This window comes from Dendrobates tinctorius, unplaced genomic scaffold (assembly GCF_039654945.1).
Source record: "Dendrobates tinctorius isolate UK_male_01 unplaced genomic scaffold, ASM3965494v1 ptg000075l, whole genome shotgun sequence".
Taxonomy (NCBI): domain Eukaryota; kingdom Metazoa; phylum Chordata; class Amphibia; order Anura; family Dendrobatidae; genus Dendrobates; species Dendrobates tinctorius.
The window spans coordinates 16,615,511-16,639,276 of record NW_027361743.1 but is presented as its reverse complement, the minus strand read 5'-3'; the positions used below and the strand labels follow the sequence as shown (position 1 = coordinate 16,639,276).

Here is a 23,766-nt window from a genome sequence, read left to right as displayed (position 1 = left end):
ATTTTTTTGAAGCATTTTTTCTGCTAATTTTCAGCTGTGTTTTACATCATAGTAACAGCATTTCAATAACTCACCTGTCTTCGTCACAATGTTATTTTTTTTCTTAGAAGGTACTTTGTGGCCAATCATGTATGACCTTTAATATTGCACCAATTTACTATATGTTTCATTTTATGACTTTTATAGCAGATGGTCCGGGAGCAATACACCACAACCACACAAGGAAATAGCCTAGAGCGTCCGGAGAGGCAGTATGTCTACAATATTGGGATTTATGGATGGAGAAAGCGCTGCCTCTACCTGTTCGTCCTTCTTCTCCTTATCCTCTTAGTGGTGAATTTTGCTCTAACTATTTGGATTCTTAAAGTCATGTGGTTCTCACCGGTGAGTAAAGATCACATTTTATTATAATCTTATACAAAAGTTGAAAATGAAGTATGATCCTTTCATTTCAGGCGATGTTATATCACTGAGATGGGAGGAGACACAGATTAGATATTAGAAAAAAAAATTTTACACTGAGGATGATCAATGAGTGGAACAGGCTGCCACGAGAAGTGGTGAGTTCTCCTTCAATGGAAGTCTTCAAACAGAGGCTGGACAGACATCTGTCTGAGATGGTTTAGTGAATCCTGCATTGATCAGGGGGTTGGACTAGATGACCCAGGAGGTCCTTTCCAACTCCAACATTTTATCATTCTATGATCCCCCCCATTGGGGTCTACCTTCTGGGACCGCCACTGAACCTGAGAATAAAGGGGCTGCTGTTCTGATAGTTATTGTTTTGGTTGTGTCGGTCCCTTGACTCTACACGATATCCACAGCCGTTCCTATTCACTTGAATGGGATTGTGCTGTAAAAAGGAAAATCTGGGATGGGGATAAAGTGCTGAATCAGTACTGCGGCCCCTTTATTCTCAAAATTAGTCAGACCCCCCATTTGATCATTAAGGGGTGGCAGATCTTAATGAAATGAAATCACGGAGTTAGGAGACCTCAACAGAGGAGTCTGGCAGTGACCTATTCCCCTCTGCTCATTGAGAACACATGCACACTCGACTGAGCTGATTGTGAATGAGAATGAAGATGTCTCGACAAATAGCTGTCAGCTAACTTAGTAATCAGATGACAGCTATAGATCGGGTATAGCCGGCTTAGGGAAAGAGCAGTATGAAATTGGGCATGGACCATTATTCCAGGACTTGGTCAATTAATGGGCTTTTGACTGTAATTTTTAGAATTCCATTTTTTATCTGCTGCACCTCTTCTAGTCTTCTCAATGGCAAGCTCCTGTTATGTGTTCCTCTATATTCATGAGTGCTGGCTATCTCAGCCCCCAATATTGATCGATAGCTTTCTGACTACCCTTTGGCATATGAAGAAAGCCATCAATTCATAGTGCAGGCAGGTTATACAGAACGCAGCACTGAGAGGACTAGCAGAGCTGCAGCAGATAAATCAGTAATTTATATAAACTACAGCAAGTAGCTAGGAGGTGAACTAGCGCTGGAATTAGGGTCTCTGCCTCTATACTTTAGCCACCCATTAATAAGGTGAGCACAAATAGATAAAGAAAAGCCCCTCTAAGGTTAATTTTATGACTTGGCCTTTTGTCAAAGAGTAGAAAAAAAATGATCTACAATCTAAAGATTGTTATTACCGAACTTGTAAAATGTCATTTTTATATTAGTAAAAATTTTATTTTAATTATTTATGATCTTCAAACCCAGTAAAATATAAGCGTTCGTCTATATTATGACATTTCCAAATCCATCTATTTTAATTGTGAGCCGAAACGTAATTGTTTTCATCCCACATTTGCCAGGTTTTTTTTTTTTTTTACTGTTTAGTTAATGTTTTAATTTGTATTTCTCTTCGTTGCTGGTTACACAGTTAATCACATCGCTAAAGGTTTTTGCTGAAGCTATTATAACAAGTTCTAGAACCTAATGTTGTAATTAATCTTTTTTCAATTGATGTTAATTATTATGGATATCAGCCTGTTAATGTTCCATGATTCAATTTCGGTTCATTCGCCTCTCTGCTTAGGTGTGCCTGCTAATTGTTCATTTTTAGATTCATGATTAAGAAGTCTGTGAAGGAGGAAACTTCCGTAGGGTGGAACACTCGCGAGCGGCCAAAAACCAGGCCAATGTCCAACACCTTACACAACACAAAGCTGTGAACACTGAGCCTGTATGTTGTCCTGATAACTCCATTCTATGGACCGCTAGGCACTCTGTATAGTGCTGCTATACGGCACTGCGTTATGAAGCACGGTTTGCTGGGAAATAGTCGAAATATGATTTGGCTTCTAATGAAATGGCATTTGTCTTGTTGGGTTCTCTATGGATGACAGAGAAAAAAAGCATAAAAAACTAAGTTTTGTATCAGATTTTTGTTGTTTTTGTTGCCATTCTTTTGTATATGAGACTTATTTTCTGCTTCAGTTGAGCCAATTCAAAGTCATATTTCGAGCTTTTTTCACCATGTTACATTTATTTGGTCATGAAACCAGTGGTTCATCGATTTCTCCAAAGTTTCCCAGGAGTTATTTTTCAACAGTACAGCACCACACTGCATTTTGTTGCTGGTGTTACTGTGAGCAGCCTGTGTGGCCTAAATGTGCTACCACGACCTGCAGCGTCTCCAGACTTGTCTCACATTGAGCACAACTAGGATGTCATTGGTCGGCAATTGCAAAGGGAGCCGCCAGCAGGGGATCTTGATGATTTGCCCAAGTGCGTTCAGCGCGGCAGAACATTCCTCAACAACCATTAATAACATCATTGATAGCAGCCAAGGTGTGTAAGTGTGGGGATCTCTGCACCTGGTGCTCATACTCTGTGCTAAATAAATCAAGATGTTTGAAAATGTCTTTTCAATTATACCATCACTTGCATATCAGTAACATATCTCCATTCTGTGATTTCCAGAATTCCGCGACTTTTCCTTCTTGCTGTTGGAATTTCAGTTAACGACCACGGTATATGTACATCTGCCCATTCATTTAAAGTGGTGGTCTACTACTGGATTACCCCAGATTAATCTATTCAGAGCCAAACATAATATAAACAGTGCACTGTATATTCACCCACCACAGCGCTGCCATTCCACCAATGTTGGCTGCTATGTCCAGTGGGTGAGGAAACATTGTTATATCACATGACCGCTCAAGGTAATCAGCGGATGCTGACCAGCTGCATGCAGCCTTTACTATTTCATCAAAGAGTACATCCAATGTGTCAGAATATCGGTGAGCTACAGCCGATCAGCTTGTGCTGATTAGCTGCAGCGGTTATTTGACATAACAATCTTGTCAACCCCTGGGAACCACAGAGCTGAATTTCTGCTGGGTGAATACACATTATTTATACTTTCTGTAGGCCACTGAACTGGGGAAGCAAAGGTTGTGCAGTAGTGACCATCACCGTAGCACTATAGGAGTGCTGGCCCGTCCTATATTTTACTGCATTGTGCATTGGTGCCATGGCCCCCTTTATGGATTGTGCACCGTTATCCACCCATGTTTCCCAACCAGAATTTAATTAGTGCTAAATTGGATCGTATCTCTATTCAAGGGTATTGGAGGCCAGAGTGGCATATGGAGAGGTGATAATTTTAGAGCCCTATCGCTGTTGGATGACTTATAGGTTTCTTAGTCAAAAAATGTTGACATAACTTTTAAACTGCATATAACAATGGAATTCATGCATTCATTATGCGCAGAGCACAGTTTTTGTGAGTGTGTATACAGTGGAAAGTGTTCAGATCCCTTTAAATTTTTCACTCTTTGTTTCATTGTAGCCATTTAGTAAATTTAAAAAAAAAGTTCATTTTTTTTTTCATTAATGTTCACTCTGCACCCCATCTTGACTGGAAAAAAACAGAAATGTAGAAATTTTTGCAAATTTATTAAAAAAGAAAAACTAAAATATCACATGGTCATAAGTATTCAGACCCTTAGCTCAGTATTGAGTAGAAGCACCTTTTGAGCTAGTACAGCCATGAGTCTTCTTGGGAGTGATACAACAAGTTTTTCGCACCTGGATTTGGGGATCCTCTGCCATTCTTTCTTGCAGATTCTCTCCAGTTCCGTCAGGTTGGATGGTGAATATTGGTGGGCAGCCATTTTCAGGTCTCTCCAGAGATGCACAATTGGGTTTAGGTCAGGGCTTTGGATGGGCCAGTCAAGAATGGTCACAGAGTTGTTTTGAAGCCACTCCTTTGTTATTTTAGCTGTGTGCTTAGGGTCATTGTCTTGTTGCAAGGTGAACCTTCGGCCAAGTCTGAGGTCCAGAGCACTCTGGAAGAGGTTTTCATCCAGGATATCTCTGTACTTGGCCACATTCGTGTTTCCTTCAGTTGCAACCAGTCTTCTTGTCCCTGCAGCTGAAAACACCACCATAGCTTGATGCTGCCACCACCATATTTCACTGTTGGGATTGTATTGGACAGGTGATGGGCAGTGCCTGGTTTTCTCCACACATACCACTTAGAATTATCATCAAAAAGTTCTATGTCTCATCAGACCAGTGAATCTTATTTCTCATAGTCTGGGGGTCATTCATGTGTTTGTTAGCAAACTCTATGCGGGCTTTCATATGTCTTGCACTGAGGAGAAGCTTCCGTTGGGCCACTCTGCCATAACGGCCCCACTGGTGGAGGGCTGCAGTAATAGTTGACATTGTGGAACTTTCTCCCATCTCCCTACTGCATCTGTGGAGCTCAGCCACAGTGATCTTGAAGTTCTTCTTTACCTCTCTCACCAAGGCTCTTCTCCCATGATTGCTCAGATTGGCTGGACGGCCAGGTCTAGGAAGACTTCTGGTAGTCCCAAACTTCTTCCATTTAAGGATTATGGAGGCCACTGTGCTTTTAGGAACCCTGAGTACTGCAGAAATTCTTTTGTAACCTTGGCCGGATCTGTGCTTTGCCACAATTCTGTCTCTGAGCTCCTTGGCCAGTTCCTTGGAACTCATCATTCTTATTTGGTCTGTCATGCACTGTGAGCTGTGAGGTCTTATATAGACAGGTGTGTGCCTTTACAAATCAAGTCCTATCAGTTTAATTAAACACAGCTGGACTCCAATGAAGGAGTAGAACCATCTCAAGGAAGATCACAAGGAAATGGACAGCATGTGACTTAAATATGAGTACCTGAGCAAAGGGTCTGAATACTTATGATCATGTGATATTTCAGTTTTTCTTTTTTAATAAATTTGCTAAAATTTCTATATTTCTGTTTTTTTCAGTCAAGATGGGGTGCAGAGTGTACATCAATGAGTAAAAAACTAACTTTTTTGAATTTACCAAATGGATGAGTTTTTAAGTAAAAGAGCCACCTTCAGCAGAACTAAAGCTGCATTCTGTGAAGGTGGCTATTCCGTTTCTGACCCCCAGTAACGCTGAGATATTAACTTTTATAAATAGGTCCTCATACCTGTAATTCGTCCCATAGGAGTTTTGTGTCCCCCTGAAGCAGCCGCCTCCCCGCCGTCAATCATGTCTCTGCAGCGTCTGGGCCCCGCCTCCCATAGACGTCCATCATGCGCCTGCTCTGCCGTCTGTGCCACGCCTTCTGTCTCCTATGCCGGCGCCTGCTCTGTGAAAACAGTTCTTGGGCATGCGCAGTGCGCGCTGCCCGTGAACTGACATCAGGTGATCACGCCTGCGTGTTGTGGAGGCCCCAGATCCTGCCCCGCAGTGTGTGTGTTATGATGTATTCACACTGCGGGGCAGGATCTGGGGCCTCCACAACACACAGACGTGATCGCCTGATGTCAGTTCACGGGCAGTGCGCACTGCGCATGCCCGAGAACTGTTTTCACAGAGCAGGCGCCGGCATAGGAGACAGAAGGAGGCGGGGCACAGACGGCAGAGCAGGGGCATGATTGATGTCTATGGTAGGCGTGGCACAGACGGCAGGGCAGGGGCATGATGGACGTCTATGGGAGGCGTGGCACAGACGGCAGCACAGGATGGGACTAGGTGCTGAACCATGCATGATGGGATGGGGAGCTAAGTAATGCGAGGCAGGGGGGCCACACATACCAGGACAGAACAGAGGGAGCCACATGCAGGACAGGATGGGGGGAGCCACATAAATTACATGGGGAGCCACATACAGGACAGTGGGAGCCACACATAGCAGGACAGGTGAACATCTGAAAGTAGTTTCTTTCTGCCAGAGCTGTGTATGTATGTATATATATATATATATATATATATATATATATATATATATATACAGTATATAGTGACTGAGTCACTGGCAAAGTGCTGGAGCGGAGATACATTTCACTGATACTATTAGCTTCGGTTATTACTACAGCACACTATATAATGAGAGGAGTTAATCAGCCATTTTAAGGGCTGGGTTTTTGTGAGCAACCATAGAGCAAGTGAGAGGTTTTCCACCTTATCTCCACCCCAGGGTGTGGTCTGGGATTTAAGTAGTTGGCCCTCTGAGGCATTCAGCATTCACTAGGCCTAAAGAGTGGAACTACAGTGCTATGTGTCCGAACAAGCAAACTAAACCAGTGGATGTTGATTTTTTTCTGAACGGGCGGACTGTGCAGAATATTATGTTTTGTTTTTCCTTAGGCTACTTTCACACATCAGGTTTTCGGCGTCAGGCGCGATCCGGCGTCGTGCCGGAACGCCGGATCCGGCAAATGTTTTGTAAAACCTGATGTGACGGATCCGGTTTTCTGCCGGATCCGTCTTGTTCTTGACAGACAAAACCGGATCCGTCTCATCCGGTTCATCCGTTTTTCTATCCGTTTTTCGACGGATTACGCCGGATCCGGTTTTTAAAATTGACCCTTGTGGCCTTCCGAACGGGATTGGCTAATGGAAAACTATATATAGCGTGTTCCTACAGCCCTTCTTTGACAGGTTGTAGAGGAGAAAGTGCAGGTTGGAGAGAAGAGCAAGTTACTGGCGAAGATGGATGTTGTCATTGGAAATATTTTGAAGAATTTGGCGGATTTTATAGCGGAGGCAAATCGTTTGAGGGTGATTGTTCTGGAGAAGGAGAGAGCGAGACAGCAGCGCATCAGGCATCGTAGACGACGTTTGTGGATCCACCCCATCACAGCCAAGAGAATGACGCGTGGGGTCTATTATACACTCTGCATGGACATTCGACGAAACCCGGATAAATTTTTTGGATATGTTAGGATGAAAATGGAGAATTTTGATTACTTGGTGGAGCGCATTGCACACCTCATAAGAAAAGCGGACACCTATTGCCGCTTCTCTGTTTCACCCGCAGAGCGTCTGATGGTGACTTTAAGGTAAGCCACATTTATTGGATGTGATCGCATCAGAGCACACTTTCACTGCAATCTTGTTGGTGGTAGTTTGTATCTCCAAGTGTTATAGCTGAGTTTTGGTATGTAATGCTGTGATTTTAAACTAATTGATTGTTTTTTAATTCCCCACAGATTTCTTGCAACTGGAGAATCCCTTTCGTCACTGCATTTCCAGTACAGACTCGGGATTTCCACCATATCTGGAATAGTGAAGTACACATGCCGTGCACTGTGGGACTCCTTAGCTGAAGAGTTTTTACCAGAGCCCACAACAGAGAGGTGGATTGAAATTGCTGACAAGTTTCAACAGATATGTCAGTTTCCCAACTGCTTGGGTGCTGTGGACGGGAAACATATCCGCATTGTAAAGCCAGCCGGATCGGGATCGGAATATTTCAATTACAAGAAATATTTTTCAATTGTCCTCATGGCCATCGCTGACGCGGAATACAAATTTATTGCTGTTGATATTGGGGCCTATGGCTGCTCCAATGACTCTCAAGTTTTCAAACTGTCTGCCATGGGGCGTAAACTGTATGGAAACACCTTCCAGTTCCCACCACCTAGACCGCTGCCGCAAACATCTGGTCCACCTATGCCATTTGTCTGTGTAGGGGATGAAGCCTTCCAGCTGTCAGAACACCTTTTGAAACCGTACTCTAGCAGAGGATTGACAAGACCAAAACGCATTTTTAATTACCGCCTCACAAGAGCAAAAAGAATGGTTGAATGTACCTTTGGTATTCTGACAGCCAAATGGCGGGTCCTATTGACTGCGATCAACCTCAAGACAGAAACTGTGGACGAGGTGATCAAAGCTTGCGTGGTACTCCACAATTTTGTTATCTGCAAGGAACCCATTTCCATTGAGGACACCTCTGAAGAAACCACCTTGCAAGATTACCATGACATTACCACTAGAAGTTCTGTGACGGTTTCAGTAATGAGGGACAATTTTCCACTATACTTTATGTCACCTCAAGGCAGAGTACACTGGCAGGATGACAGAGTGTGAAAGATTTGTGCCCTAACCAAACTTGTGTACCTTCTGTACCAACAGTATATACCTTTGCCAACCAAAGTTGGCTATCTTGTCATGGTCTCTATTTTTAGCTTTAGGCCACAGGTGTGTACCTGGTTGTGTTTTATGCAAAGTATTTCACCTTTTAACAAAAGTTGTGTACATTGTTAGGAAATCACCAACAATAAACACAACTTTTTAGGTGAAATACTTTGCTTCAAACACAACCAGGAACACAACTGTGGCAAAAAGCTAAAATTTACCCACAGTTATATACCTGGTTTTGAATACCTTTTTACCTTTTAAATACCCTGTATTTAACCTTTTTTTTAAACATATTTCGCCGCAGAAAGAAATGACAGACAACCAGTGTAAACAATAATTTAACTTTTATTTAAAATATTTTTTTTTTGTAAACTGTTTTTAAAGTTAAAAAAACTTTTTTAATAAAGGTTTGAAACCAACTGGGCATTTTTATTACAAAACACATCATAAATCTGTGTACTGTGGGGTGGAAATACTGCTGGAGGGGCTGCGGGACACTTCGACAATGGGAGTGTGGAGAGAGGACTGGGATCGTGGTGGGGAAGGAACAGTTAGAGGTGATGGTGTGGAAAAAGCTACAGAATGGGTGGACATGTGGGAGGCAGAAGAGGTGGTGGGCGGTGGAGTGGAGGGTTGGGCAGGGACTGTAGGAGCAGATGATGTTGATGGAAAATTGTATGGGGAAGGAGTTTGGTACGGGGAAGGAGTTTGGTACGGGGAAGGAGCTTGGTACGGGGCAGGTTGCTGGAAGTGGGGAGATGTCTGGTACTGGGGAGGTTGCTGGTACTGGGGAGGTTGCTGGTACTGGGGAGGTTGCTGGTATGTAATAGGAGGGGGAGGATGGAAAGTGGCTGGAGAGGGTGCAGATGTAATAGGAGGGGGAGGATGGAAAGTGGCTGGAGGGGGTGCAGGTGGAGGAACTACAGTGGTGGGAGGTGGAGGTTGGGAGGTAACCTGCTGTAGATCACCGTGGCACGAATGCATTACATGCATCTGCTGGGTAGGAGATAGTGTTGCCATGCGCTCCACAACAGACCTGAAAAAGGTGTGGTTTGGCGAAGATCTTGCTTCTGAATGCATGGTTTGCAGAAGTGTCTTCACCTCCAGAATGCTGGAGTTGATCTGCTGAAAGCCTGCGGAGATTTGCTCTGACAAGACTTTTAGACAGTTCTGGAAAGATGCATTCAGATGCAAGAACTCTGGCGCATAACTCTTTTCCTGACCCCTCTGCCACTGCCGCCCAGTACCCACAGGTGTACTAGAGGTGGCAGGGGCAGAAGGGTGGGGTAAAGGGAAAGCGATCTCCTCACCAGCAGCTTCATGTAATGTAGGCGGCCACGATGCTCCTGTGCTGGTGGATGGGACAGATGGGTCGAATGTGTGGGAAGGCTGGGAAGGTGCAGATGTACCGGGGCGGTCGAAGTGTCCCTCGGTGCCGGTCTCCTCAGGGATCGCCTCAGAAGGGTCCAATCGTGCAGGCTCCCGAGTGCTGCTCACCGTGCTGTGGAATAAAGAGAAAAAAAACCAATTAAAATACTGACATGGTATGGCCCTGGCTGAAAAAAAAAAGTTACATCTAAACATTTTTTTGTCACATGTGGTGTGTAATATTTACCTTCTGGTGAGCATTGTATCCCGGAGGAACGACAGGGCTCGTGCGTACTTGTACTTGCTCCTGCGTCCTCCAGATCCACTCGGGGCCCGCATCTCTTTATTGAACTCCTTCTTGAAACGATCCCTCACAGACCGCCACCGCTTCACAATTCTCTCCCCTGAAACGTGAAAGGACAAAGTGGTTAGTATACAACATCAGTGTTTCCCAAACTCCAGTCCTCATGGTCCCCAGGGGTCATGTCGTCAGGATTTCCAAAGTAAATAAAAATCCTGAACACATGATCCGTGGGGACCACGAGGACTGGAGTTCGGGAAACACTGGTTTAAATCAAGCAACCGGTACTGTATATACTTACGCTCTTTAATCTGGGCCCGAGCTTCGAGGTCCTCCCAGCGGTCCACAAGGAGCGAACAGATTTCCTCCCAGAGTCGTCGGGTAACGATCAGGTCAGCATGGCGGCAGTCAGCCATATTCCAGAGCGGCTCCCTTTCTCTGACGAGATCGATGAGGTGGTCCACATCGATTCCTCCATCCTCACCGTCAGAGTCGGGAGCACGCTGTGAAGGCTGTTAAAGAAAAAGACAAAAATAACATAATTAGCCTCCACAAAAGAAATGAAATAAAAAGTGCAAAAAAACAAAGCAAAAATATTTATACTTACACGCTGGTGACCGCCGCGTTGCTGTCGCCGACGACCCTGGGAGGCACTGCGAGGACCTCTTGGCTGAGCACCAGATTGGGAAGACTAGAGAAGAAAACAAAAAATGTTATGTGTTTGGATGTAGGCATTTGTTTGCTGTGAGTGGTCTGCAGAACATTGTTTTCTATGTGTTGTGTGTAGTGTGATGTTGTGTTTCTGCGTTTGATGCAAAAAACTTACCAATTGTGAGCCCACTCCAAGTGTCTGTCCACCCCTTCCTTCTTCTTCTGGGAGCTCCTCTTCATCTTGTGATTCCTGTTTTGAAATAAAAGGCAATGAATAGACATATATTACAGAGATGATGGATTTTGGAAATAAAAACTTACCGTCAAACGCTGACGATGCGAGGGAGGGCTCCCAGAAGAAGATGTGCTGTCTTCCTGCTGGCCAGACTCCATGGCTGTGGGTGGTGTTCCTGCTGCTGCCATTGCTGCTGCTGCTGCTGCATCTATTGGGCGGCTGTTGAATAAAGAGAAACAAAGGGCCAATGAATATCTTGATATTCCATAGCCCTAGTTTGGAGGAATGGGGGATTTGATAATTACCGTCTCTCATCTGCTGCTGGACTCCCCTCCCGTTGTTCAGCATGCTGCTCCATTTGGGGTGGTGCTGATGGTGCTGCTGCAGATGTCTGCTGCCTTCTCCTGCTCCTGGTTCTTGGCTTGGGTGGCATGTTGGGTGTGGCTGAGGGTCCCACTGTCTTGCTTTTATATATGTCTTGTGGGCAGAGCTACTGAGCATGCTCAGACCAAAAAAACCGGATCCGGCCACCGGATCCGGCTGTCGCCGGATCAGGCGCATTGCGGCGCTCATAGGCTTTCATTGTATGAAAAAGCCGGACACGCCGGATCCGGCGTTTCCGGCTTTTTCGCCGGAGACAAAAAACGTTACAGTAGCCGTTTTTTCCAGATGCCGGATCGCGTCACATTGCCGGATCCGGCGAAAATCGGATGAAACGCATGGCCATCCGGCTCGATCCGGCTCTAATGCAAGTCAATGGGGGGGAAACCGGATCCGGCATTGCATTTCGCCGGATCCGGTTTTTGTCAAAAGCGCCGGATCGCGCCTGATGGCGAAAACCTGATGTGTGAAAGAGGCCTTAGGCCAGAAAGGCCTTGGTTTTTTTTTGCTAAGGCCTCTTTCACACATCAGGTTTTCGCCGTCAGGCGCGATCCGGCGCTTTTGACAGAAACCGGATCCGGCGAAATGCAATGCCGGATCCGGTTTCCCCCCCATTGACTTGCATTTGCGCCGGATCGCTCCGTATGGCCATGCGTTTCATCCGGTTTTCGCCGGATCCGGCAATGTGTCGCGATCCGGCGTCTGGAAAAAACGGCTACTGTAACGTTTATTGTCTCCGGCGAAAAAGCCGGACACGCCGGATCCGGCACGTCCGGCTTTTTCACACAATGAAAGCCTATGAGCGCCGCAAATGCGCCTGATCCGGCGAAAGCCGGATCCGGTGGCCGGATCCGTTTTTTTTGGTCTGAGCATGCTCAGTAGCTCTGCCCACAAGACATATATAAAAGCAAGACAGTGGGACCCACAGCCACACCCAACATGCCACCCAAGAAAGCAACCAAGCGAAGCAGGAGAAGACAGGAGACCACTGCAGCACCATCAGCACCACCACCACCCCAAATGGAGCAGCAAATGGAACATGCTGAGGAGGGGAGTCCAGCAGCAGATGAGAGACGGTAATTATCAAATCCCCCATTCCTCCAAACTAGGGCTATGGAATATCAAGATATTCATTGGCCCTTTGTTTCTCTTTATTCAACAGCCGCCCAATAGATGCAGCAGCAGCAGCAGCAATGGCAGCAGCTGGAACACCACCCACAGGCATGGAGTGTGGCCACCAGGAAGACAGCACATCATCTTCTGGGAGCCCTCCCTCGCATCGTCAGCGTTTGACGGTAAGTTTTTATTTCCAAAATCCATCATCTCTGTAATATATGTCTATTCATTGCCTTTTATTTCAAAACAGGATTCACAAGATGAAGAGGAGCTCCCAGAAGAAGGAAGGGGTGGACAGACACCTGGAGTGGGCTCACAATTGGTAAGTTTTTTGCATCAAACGCAGAAACACAACATCACACTACACACAACACATAGAAAACAATGTTCTGCAGACCACACACAGCAAACAAATGCCTACATCCAAAGACATAACATTTTTTGTTTTCTTCTCTAGTCTTCCCAATCTGGTGCTCGGCCAAGAGGTCCTCGCAGTGCCTCCCAGGGTCGTCGGCGACAGCAACGCGGCGGTCACCAGCGTGTAAGTATAAATATTTTTGCTTTGTTTTTTTGCACTTTTTATTTCATTTCTTTTGTGGAGGCTAATTATGTTATTTTTGTCTTTTTCTTTAACAGCCTTCACAGCGTGCTCCCGACTCTGACGGTGAGGATGGAGGACTCGATGTGGACCACCTCATCGATCTCGTCAGAGAAAGGGAGCCGCTCTGGAATATGGCTGACCGCCGCCACGCTGACCTTATCGTTACCCGACGACTCTGGGAGGAAATCTGTTCGCTCCTTGTGGGCCGCTGGGAGGACCTCGATGTTCGGGCCCAGATTAAAGAGCGTAAGTATATACAGTACCGGTTGCTTGATGTAAACCAGTGTTTCCCGAACTCCAGTCCTCGTGGTCCCCACGGATCATGTGTTCAGGATTTCTATTTACTATGGAAATCCTGAAAACATGACCCCTGGGGACCATGAGGACTGGAGTTTGGGAAACACTGATGTTGTATACTAACCACTTTGTCCTTTCTCGTTTCAGGGAACAGAATTGTGAATCGGTGGCGGTCTGTGAGGGATCGTTTCAAGAAGGAATTCAATAAAGAGATGCGGGCCCCGAGTGGATCTGGAGGACGCAGGAGCAAGTACAAGTACGCAGAAGCCCTGTCGTTCCTCCGGGAAACAATGGTCACTAGAAGGTAAATATTACACACCACATGTGAAAAAAAATGTTAGATGTAAATTTTTTTTTTCAGCCAGGGCCATACCATGTCAGTATTTTAATTTTTTTTTTTCTCTTTATTCCACAGCACGGTGAGCAGCACTCGGGAGCCTGCACGATTGGACCCTTCTGAGGCGATCCCTGAGGAGACCGGCACCGAGGGACACTTCGACCGCCCCGGTACATCTGCACCTTCCCAGCCTTCCCACACATTCGACCCATCTGTCCCATCCACCAGCACAGGAGCATCGTGGCCGTCTACATTACATGAAGCTGCTGGTGAGGAGATCGCTTTCCCTTTACCCCACCCTTCTGCCCCTGCCACCTCTAGTACACCTGCGGGTACTGGGCGGCAGCGGCAGAGGGGTCAGGAAAAGACTTATGCGCCAGAGTTCTTGCATCTGAATGCATCTTTCCAGAACTGTCTAAAAGTCTTGTCAGAGCAAATCTCCGCAGGCTATCAGCAGATCAACTCCAGCATTCTGGAGGTGAAGACACTTCTGCAAACCATGCATTCAGAAGCAAGATCTTCGCCAAACCACACCTTTTTCAGGTCTGTTGTGGAGCGCATGGAAACGCTCTCTCCTGCCCAGCAGATGCATGTAATGCATTCATGCCACGCTGCTCTCCAGCAAGTTACCTCCCAACCTCCTCCTCCCACCACAGTAGTTCCTCCACCTGCACCCCCTCCAGCCACTTTCCATCCTCCCCCTCCTATTACATCTACACCCCCTCCAGCCACTTTCCATCCTCCCCCTCCTATTACATCTACACCCCCTCCAGCCACTTTCCATCCTCCCCCTCCTATTACATACCATCCACCTCCCCAGCACCATCCACCTCCCCAGCACCATCCACCTCCCCAGCACCAGCAACCTCCCCAGTACCAGCAACCTCCCCAGTACCAGCAACCTCCCCAGTACCTGCAAACTCCCCAGTACCAGCAACCTCCCCAGTACCAGACATCTCCCCACTTCCAGCAACCTGCCCCGTACCAGACATCTCCCCACTTCCAGCAACCTGCCCCGTACCAGACATCTCCCCACTTCCAGCAACCTGCCCCGTACCAGACATCTCCCCACTTCCAGCAACCTGCCCCGTACCAAACTCCTTCCCCATACAACTTGCCATCAACATCATCTGCTCCTACAGTCCCTGCCCAACCCTCCACTCCACCGCCCACCACCTCTTCTGCTTCCCACATGTCCACCCATTCTGTAGTTTTTTCCACACCATCACCTCTAACTGTTCCTTCCCCACCACGATCCCAGTCCTCTCTTCACACTCCCAGTGTCGAAGTGTCCCGCAGCCCCTACAGCAGTATTTCCACCACACACTACACAGATTTATAATGTGTGTATTTAAATAAAAATGACCAGTTTTATGGTTTCAGTTTTATAGTTTCAAAGCTTTATTAAACAAGTTTATTAAAATTTTAAAAAAGTTTACTAAAAAAAACATTTTTCAATAAAAGTTAAATTATTTTACACTGGTTGTCTGTCATTTCTTTCTGCGGCGAAAAAGGTTAAATACAGGGTATTTAAAAGGTGAAATGGTATTCAAAACTAGGTATATAACTGTGGGTAAATTTTAGCTTTTTGCCACAGTTGTGTTCCTGGTTGTGTTTGAAGCAAAGTATTTCACCTAAAAAGTTGTGTTTATTGTTGGTGATTTCCTAACAATGTACACAACTTTTGTTAAAAGGTGAAATACTTTGCATAAAACACAACCAGGTACACACCTGTGGCCTAAAGCTAAAAATAGAGACCATGACAAGATAGCCAACTTTGGTTGGCAAAGGTATATACTGTTGGTACAGAAGGTACACAAGTTTGGTTGGGCACAAATCTTTCACACTCTGTCATCCTGCCAGTGTACTCTGCCTTGAGGTGACATAAAGTATAGTGCAAAATTGTCCCTCATTACTGAAACCGTCACAGAACTTCTAGTGGTAATGTCATGGTAATCTTGCAAGGTGGTTTCTTCAGAGGTGTCCTCAATGGAAATGGGTTCCTTGCAGATAACAAAATTGTGGAGTACCACGCACGCTTTGATCACCTCGTCCACAGTTTCTGTCTTGAGGTTAATCGCAGTCAATAGGACCCGCCATTTGGCTGTCAGAATACCAAAGGTACATTCAACCATTCTTCTTGCTCTTGTGAGGCGGTAATTAAAAATGCGTTTTGTTCTTGTCAATCCTCTGCTAGAGTACGGTTTCAAAAGGTGTTCTGACAGCTGGAAGGCTTCATCCCCTACACAAACAAATGGCATAGGTGGACCAGATGTTTGCGGCAGCGGTCTAGGTGGTGGGAACTGGAAGGTGTTTCCATACAGTTTACGCCCCATGGCAGACAGTTTGAAAACTTGAGAGTCATTGGAGCGGCCATAGGCCCCAATATCAACCGCAATAAATTTGTATTCCGCGTCAGCGATGGCCATGAGGACAATTGAAAAATATTTCTTGTAATTGAAATATTCCGATCCCAATCCGGCTGGCTTTACAATGCGGATATGTTTCCCGTCCACAGCGCCCAAGCAGTTTGGAAACTGACATATCTGTTGAAACTTGTCAGCAATTTCAATCCACCTCTCTGTTGTGGGCTCTGGTAAAAACTCTTCAGCTAAGGAGTCCCACAGTGCACGGCATGTGTTCTTCACAATTCCAGATATGGTGGAAATCCCGAGTCTGTACTGGAAATGCAGTGACGAAAGGGATTCTCCAGTTGCAAGAAATCTGTGGGGAATTAAAAAACAATCAATTAGTTTTAAATCACAGCATTACATACCAAAACTCAGCTATAACACTTGGAGATACAAACTACCACCAACAAGATTGCAGTGAAAGTGTGCTCTGATGCGAGCATATCCAATAAATGTGGCTTACCTTAAAGTCACCATCAGCGCTCTGCGGGTGAAACAGAGAAGCGGCAATAGGTGTCCGCTTTTCTTATGAGGTGTGCAATGCGCTCCACCAAGTAATCAAAATTCTCCATTTTCATCCTAACATATCCAAAAAATTTATCCGGGTTTCGTCGAAGGTCCATGCATAGTGTAGAATAGACCCCACGCGTCATTCTCTTGGCTGTGATGGGGTGGATCCACAAACGTCGTCTACGATGCCTGATGCGCTGCTGTCTCGCTCTCTCCTTCTCCAGAACAATCACCCTCAAACGATTTGCCTCCGCTATAAAATCCGCCAAATTCTTCAAAATATTTCCAATGACAACATCCATCTTCGCCAGTAACTTGCTCTTCTCTCCAACCTGCACTTTCTCCTCTACAACCTGTCAAAGAAGGGCTGTAGGAACATGCTATATATAGTTTTCCAGTAGCCAATCCTGTTCGGAAGGCCACAAGGGTCAATTTTAAAAACCGGATCCGGCGTAATCCGTCGAAAAACGGATAGAAAAACGGATGAACCGGATGAGACGGATCCGGTTTTGTCTGTCAAGAAAAAGACGGATCCGGCAGAAAACCGGATCCGTCACATCCGGTTTTACGAAACATTTGCCGGATCCGGCGTTCCGGCACGACGCCGGATCGCGCCTGACGCCGAAAACCTGATGTGTGAAAGTAGCCTAACTCTGCACTTGCTTATGCAGCAACCCTAATAAACCAGTGAGTCTTAAAGAAACAATGTTCCTTTGTCTACATCCGTGTGCAGCCAAGACTGGTACAGGGGGAGAGGACCCTGCCTTTGTGGGCTTACAGTCTTCAGGGTAATGAGGTCGGAGAGACGGAGACAGTATGTTATGATATACATGCTCAGAATGTATATATGTATAAATTCCCAGCATTGTCTGACTCCTATAGTTGTAACTTCCACCTATTTGTTTCTGTGATGCCTTCTTATTGCAATTTGGCAATCTGCTCCTGGTAATGAAAAGAAAAATGAAATAGATCAATCATTCATCTGTCAACGCGACTGAATGTACAGGAATTTCTCTACACACTGCTAAACATCTGCATATTACACTGTGTTCCAAACTGACGGCACAAATTCACCAACATTTCATCTCGTCACCTGTTTTCTGTGTATTTAATCTGGATTGCATTTTACCTCAGGTATAGGTAACGCACTTGTATACACAGCCTAGTTTACATGTATCAGGTAGTACTGAGCGTCACCTCTTATCTTCTGTGTCAGGAGGCCAATGTACTCAGGCGTGACCATGTCTGATACTCCAGGATTGTGACGTCACTTTGTGCATGACTCCCGGTCTAGTAATACATTGTTTTTACCGTAAACACTGTGGAACTAATTCCTGCCCTCATTCAACAACGGGGCGCGCGTCAGAGGATATGGGCATGACTTAAAGGGAAAAAGGATGTGGTTTGAAATTCTACTATGTGCCCCAAATTCCTCTCAAAAAATTAATCTTCTGACCCATTAGGGTGAGTGCACACAGTGCGGATTGAGCTGCGGATTTTTCCCTGGGGATTTGCAGGTAAAACCGCAGGTAAAGTGACCTGCGGTCTACCTGCGGATTTGCCAGCGGTTTTCCCCTGTGGTTTGACACCTTGACAATGGAACAGGTGTCAAATAGCTGCAAAATCCGCAGAAAGAATTGACATGCAGCAAGTTGTCAGCTATAGTGTACAGGCGACAGCTGCTGGATTGTCACCTGTATGGAGAGGCTATTCTCTTATATCTCAGGTCAGTTAAAAGACTTATTGGCTGTCATTAAGGGGTTAAAACCGCAGCAAATCCACGCGGAAGTGCACTGCGGTTTTGAAATCCCATTGATTTGCATTGTACTGTACCTTGCTTGCGGATCCGCAGCAAAATCCGCACCGTGTGCACATATCCTTAGGTTACTGACTCTGTATTTATAGATTTTTGGGCTAGATTTACTAATTATGTCCGATTTTAGAGATGGCATAAACTTTTTCATCGTTGTACTGGAGCCGATGCACTTATCTTCCTGATGATGTAATATGTTACTTATATCATTCTTTTGCAAGTTGTACAAATAAAGCTGGTTTTGTACAGACCGTGCCATGTGCTCACTCTGTTCATATGGTGTGACATGTGATGGGTGTACAAAAAAAAAGAGTGTGATGAGTGACGGACAAGTGAGCGGTGTTTGTCATATGTGGGAGCCTGAGAGAGATTTGTGTACTGACGAGGTATGTGCAGAATAGCTAGTTAGACAAATAATACCACAGGGCAGCGGGTATTATCGCTGCATACACATATTCGTGTGAAATGTTCTGACTTTGTATCGAATGGCACATGACCCAGGGGCGGATATATCATTTGTGCAACCTGTAAAGGCTGATGCGCCCCAGAGGCCGTGGGATACTCGGTACCAGGCCGGTCATCTTAAAGGGATGTGTCACAATGGCAGTGACCCGGTCTGTGGCCCTAGGCGGTCTTGTAAAATGGAAGTATTGATTAGGGATAAAGTTTATGTAGTGATTCGTGACGCCAGTTGGAGTGTTCAACTGTAGTTTAGCCGGTACTGCAGATGATCCCTGGGGGAGTAGATGGTGATGGAAGTGCAGATGTTTAACCCCCTCCAACCAGGGCTGACCCCCAGAGATTGTGACAGAAGTAGAAGGCACGGAGTAATAAGGCAGGAGACAAGGAAAGTCACTTTATCGTTTACTTTAGTTCAGGTGCAGTTCAGAGGAGATATTACAACTCTCACCAGGTTACTGTCTGCTCTGCAGAATGGGAGTTATCCTTCACTCTGCTGTGACTCAGTGTAAGCTTCCTCCTATTCTAATCCCTTCTGGGATCAAGGCTTCCCGGAGTTTAGAACTTCCAGTATAGTCACTGCTCACTGTGTATTCCTCCTCTGGCAACTTGCAGCTTGGATCCTGTGTGAAGCTCAAGTTCCTTCTTGCACAATCCTTCACTGGTCCTAGTTTGCTGCAGTCTTCCTGGGGAAAACACTCTGGTGTTGGTTGTATAAACCCACACAGTCTCTCAGCTTACCACCCTGCTCTGAAAGCATGGATGGCCTAGGGGCTGACTCCCTGATTCTTCTTAGCTTTGCTCATGGAGGAAGCGCATGTCATGGCTTCCAGGAGTGTTCTCCATTCTTCCTTCTTCCCTGAAAACAACAACTCAACTCCTCCCCCTCCCAGTTAGGGTATGTCTGCAAAGCTCTAAGCTTCAGACTAGTAAGGGAGTGAGGTAAATTGTGTGTAGTGGTCTCTAGCTGAGAAAGCATAACTCCCATTGCTTACAAAACACATACAAAATAGTACATATTCTACCATTTTGTGGCGGCAAAGACACAGGGCGCTGTTATGATTGAGTCACCGTAAGAGGCAAAAACAGAAATGCTAGCTAAGTCCAGAAAACCAGAGAAGTTGGCAGCTATCGGATTGCAGACCCCTGAACCTATCAACACAACTAGCAGTAGCCTAGCCGCGGGGGATTCCTACGATGCCCTAGACCCCTCGATCACAGCCGGAGAATTAAATAGGCCTAAAGAAAGAAAGGGGAAATCTAAACTGCCCCAGAGCAGACCCCAAAGCAATAGGCAGCCCCCAACATATAATGATGGTGAAGCAAGATGAAAATACTAACACAGACAGAAAGATAGACTGAGCAAAGAGGGGCCCAAGCTAACTAAATAGAAAAGGACTGGAAAGCTGCTGTCTGCAATCCGTGAAAAACCCTATGAAAATAAGAGCCAACAGACTGACAGTGAAAAAGGCCCTGAAGACGCTAGGCTTCAAAAAAGCTATGTCAGTACTCAGGAATATACTGAAGACAGAGCTACAGGCAAAAGGAGATTCAGCTCACCCCAGCAGGGAATGGCAGAATACTGAAAAGCAAGGAAAACAAAAAACAAAACAAAAGGCTAACAGGCAAAACAGAAACAGAGGAGCAGGAATCAGACTGGTGTCCTAGAAGTCCACAGAGAAATCACCCGCAGGGCAGAAGGGCGTCGGCAGCCTTATATCCAGTCCGTGACTCCACTCAGCCAGTCATCCTCATTAGACTCAGGTGCCTGATAATCAGGCTCATTACCTTCCTTTACCAGAATAGGGAGTTCACCAGACCCCAGTGACGAAGGGGAAAATGAACTCACAACAGTACCTCCCCCTTGAGGAGGGGTCACCGAACCCTCAACCACGCCACCAGGGCGTTCAGGGTGAGCCCGAAGAAATGCACGCACCAATCTTTTGGCATGAATATCAGAGGCAGAGACCCAGGAATTATTCTCCTGACCATAACCCTTCCACTTACCAAATACTGGAGTTTCCGTCTAGCCAGACGGGAATCCAGTATTTTCTCTACCTCATATTCCATGTTACCTTCAACCAATACAGGGTCTGGAGGTGCCACCCCAGGAACAACTGGTTCAACAAACCTCTTCAACAAGGACTTATGGAACACATTATGGATTTTAAATGTGACAGGAAGAGCCAAACGAAAAGAGACCGGATTAATAATCTCCAAAATCTTGTAAGGTCCAATAAATCTAGGCTTAAACTTAGGAGAAGCCACCTTCATAGCAATATTTTTTGATGATAACCACACCATATCACCAATCTTAAACTGGGGACCAATGGTCCTATGTCGATTGGAAAACCGCTGGGCCTTTTCCTGGGAGAGAGATAACTTATCCACCACTTGGTCCCAGATCTGGTGCATTCTCTCCACCACAGTGTCAACACCTGGGCAGGCAGAAGGCTCCATCTGCCCTGAAGAAAATCGAGGATGAAACCCAAAGTTACAAAAAAAGGTGACATCAAAGTGGCAGAACTAGCTCTATTATTTAAAGCAAATTCAGCCAAGGGCAAAAACGGAACCCAATCATCCTGATCAGCGGAAATAAAACATCTCAAATATGACTCCAAGGTCTGGTTTGTTCTCTCTGTCTGCCCATTGGTTTGAGGGTGAAAAGCAGAGGAGAAGGACAACTGAATTCCCAGCTTGGAACAGAAAGTCCTCCAAAATCAAGACACAAACTGAACTCCTCTGTCAGACACAATGTTCTCATGAATCCCGTGTAAGCGAACCACCTGTTGTAAAAACAGGGGCACCAACTCAGAGGAAGATGGCAACTTAGGGAGTGGTACAAGATGATCCATCTTAGAGAACCTATCACAAATCACCCAAATAACAGTCATTCTTTGAGAGACCGGCATATCAGAGATGAAATCCATTGAAATATGGGTCCATGGCCTCCTGGGGCCCGGCAAAGGCATCAACAACCCACTAGAGCGAGAACAAGATTTAGACCGGGAGCAAGTCCCACAGGACTGCACAAAATTCCTGACATCATGAGACAAGGTGGGCCACCAAAAAGAGCGACTCACCAGATCTCTAGTACCAAAAATACCTGGATGACCAGCCAATGCAGAGCAATGAACTTCAGACATCACTCTCTTCTTCCACTGGTCAGGAACATACAACTTTCCACTGGGACAACGCTCAGGTTTGTCCTCCTGGAACTCTTGCAGAGCAAGTCTCAAATCGGGCGAGATGGCAGAAAGAACTACCCCTTCGCCTAAGATGGTAGCAGGCTTGGTCACCACAGGAGAATCAGCAAAGAAACTCCTAGAGAGGGCGTCTGCCTTGACATTCTTAGTTCCAGGAAGAAAAGAGACCACAAAATCAAAACATGTAAAAAACAAGGCCCACCTAGCCTGTCTAGGGTTCAAGCGTTTAGCCGACTCTAGGTAAATCAAATTCTTGTGGTCAGTGAGGACCACAACTTGATGTTTAGCTCCCTCCAACCAATGTCTCCACTCCTCAAATGCCCATTTCATGGCCAACAGTTCCCGATTCCCCACATCATAGTTACGTTCAGATGGAGAGAACTTTCGGGAAAAGAAAGCACAGGGATTCATTTTAGATGTTACAGGATCCTTTTGGGACAAACAGCTCCTGCACCAATCTCAGAAGCTTCCACCTCTACCTGGAACAGGAGTGAGACATCAGGTTGCCGCAAAACCGGGGCGGAGGTAAATCTTCGCTTCAGCTCCTGAAAGGAAGCAACAGCCTCAGGAGACCAATTCAACACATCAGCACCCTACTTAGTCAGATCAGTCAATGGCTTGGCAATACTAGAAAATTTTGCTATAAATTTCCGATAAAAATTAGCAAAACCCAAAAACTTCTGGAGGGCCTTCAAAGAAGTGGGCTGAACCAAATCATAAATGGCCTGTACCTTGGCCGGGTCCATTTCAATAGTTGACGGAGTCAAAATAAATCCCAAAAATGAAATCCTCTGTACTCCAAAAAGGCATTTCGATCCTTTGACATACAGGGAATTCTCCCTCAAGATCCGGAACACAGTCCGAATATGTTACACATGAGAATCCCAATCCTTGGAGAAGATCAAAATATCATCCAGATAGATAATCAAAAATTTATCGACAAAGTCTCGGAAAATATCATTCATGAAGCACTGGAAGACAGAAGGGGCATTAGTGAGCCCAAAAGGCATCACCAGGTACTCAAAATGTCCCTCCGGAGTATTAAACGCCATCTTCCATTCATCCCCCTGCTTAATGCGGATAAGATTATACACCCCCCTGAGGTCAAGCTTGGTAAACCAGCAAGCACCTCTAACTCTAGAGAATAGATCCGAAATCAGGGGTAACGGATACTGATATTTAATAGTAATTTTATTGAGGGCACGATAATCAATACAAGGCCTTAAAGAACCATCCTTTTTGGCCACAAAAAAAAAAACGGCACCTAAGGGTGAAGAGGATGGTCTAATATGAACCTTCTCCAATGCCTCCTTAATATAGGACCGCATAGCCTCGTGCTCGGGTACAGATAAATTGAAGAGCCAACCCTTGGGAAATTTACACCCCGAGCTTAGTTCAATTGCACAGTCATAACTCCTATGAGGAGGCAAGGACGCAGACTCATTCTCACTAAATACATCATAAAAGTCCGCCAAATAGTCAGGAACATCATGCGACTGAGGAGAGGTGGAAAAAACCGGAGCCTCACTAAAGGCACACCGACAACCCCAACTCACCACAGACACAGATTTCCAATCCAAAACTGGATTATGAATTTGCAACCAGGGAAACCCCAGAACAACGGCATCATGCAGACCATGCAATACCAAAAATCTGCAATTTTCTTGATGGTCTGGGGCGACCCGCATGACCACCT

General features: G+C 45.7%; 1 protein-coding gene across 4 annotated transcripts in view; it reads left to right on the top strand.

Annotated features, from left to right (window-relative positions):
• Positions 1 to 23,766, top strand: part of SGCG (sarcoglycan gamma) — a 390,616-nt gene that overhangs the window by 205,924 nt on the left and 160,926 nt on the right. For 2 of the 4 annotated variants that reach the window (XM_073583030.1, XM_073583032.1), the window contains exon 2: positions 190 to 384. In XM_073583030.1, the coding sequence (XP_073439131.1) occupies positions 190 to 384 (195 nt within the window). Of the gene's footprint in view, positions 1 to 186; positions 385 to 23,766 lie in introns of all 4 variants that reach the window. The other 2 variants (XM_073583029.1, XM_073583031.1) reach the window with 1 other exon arrangement.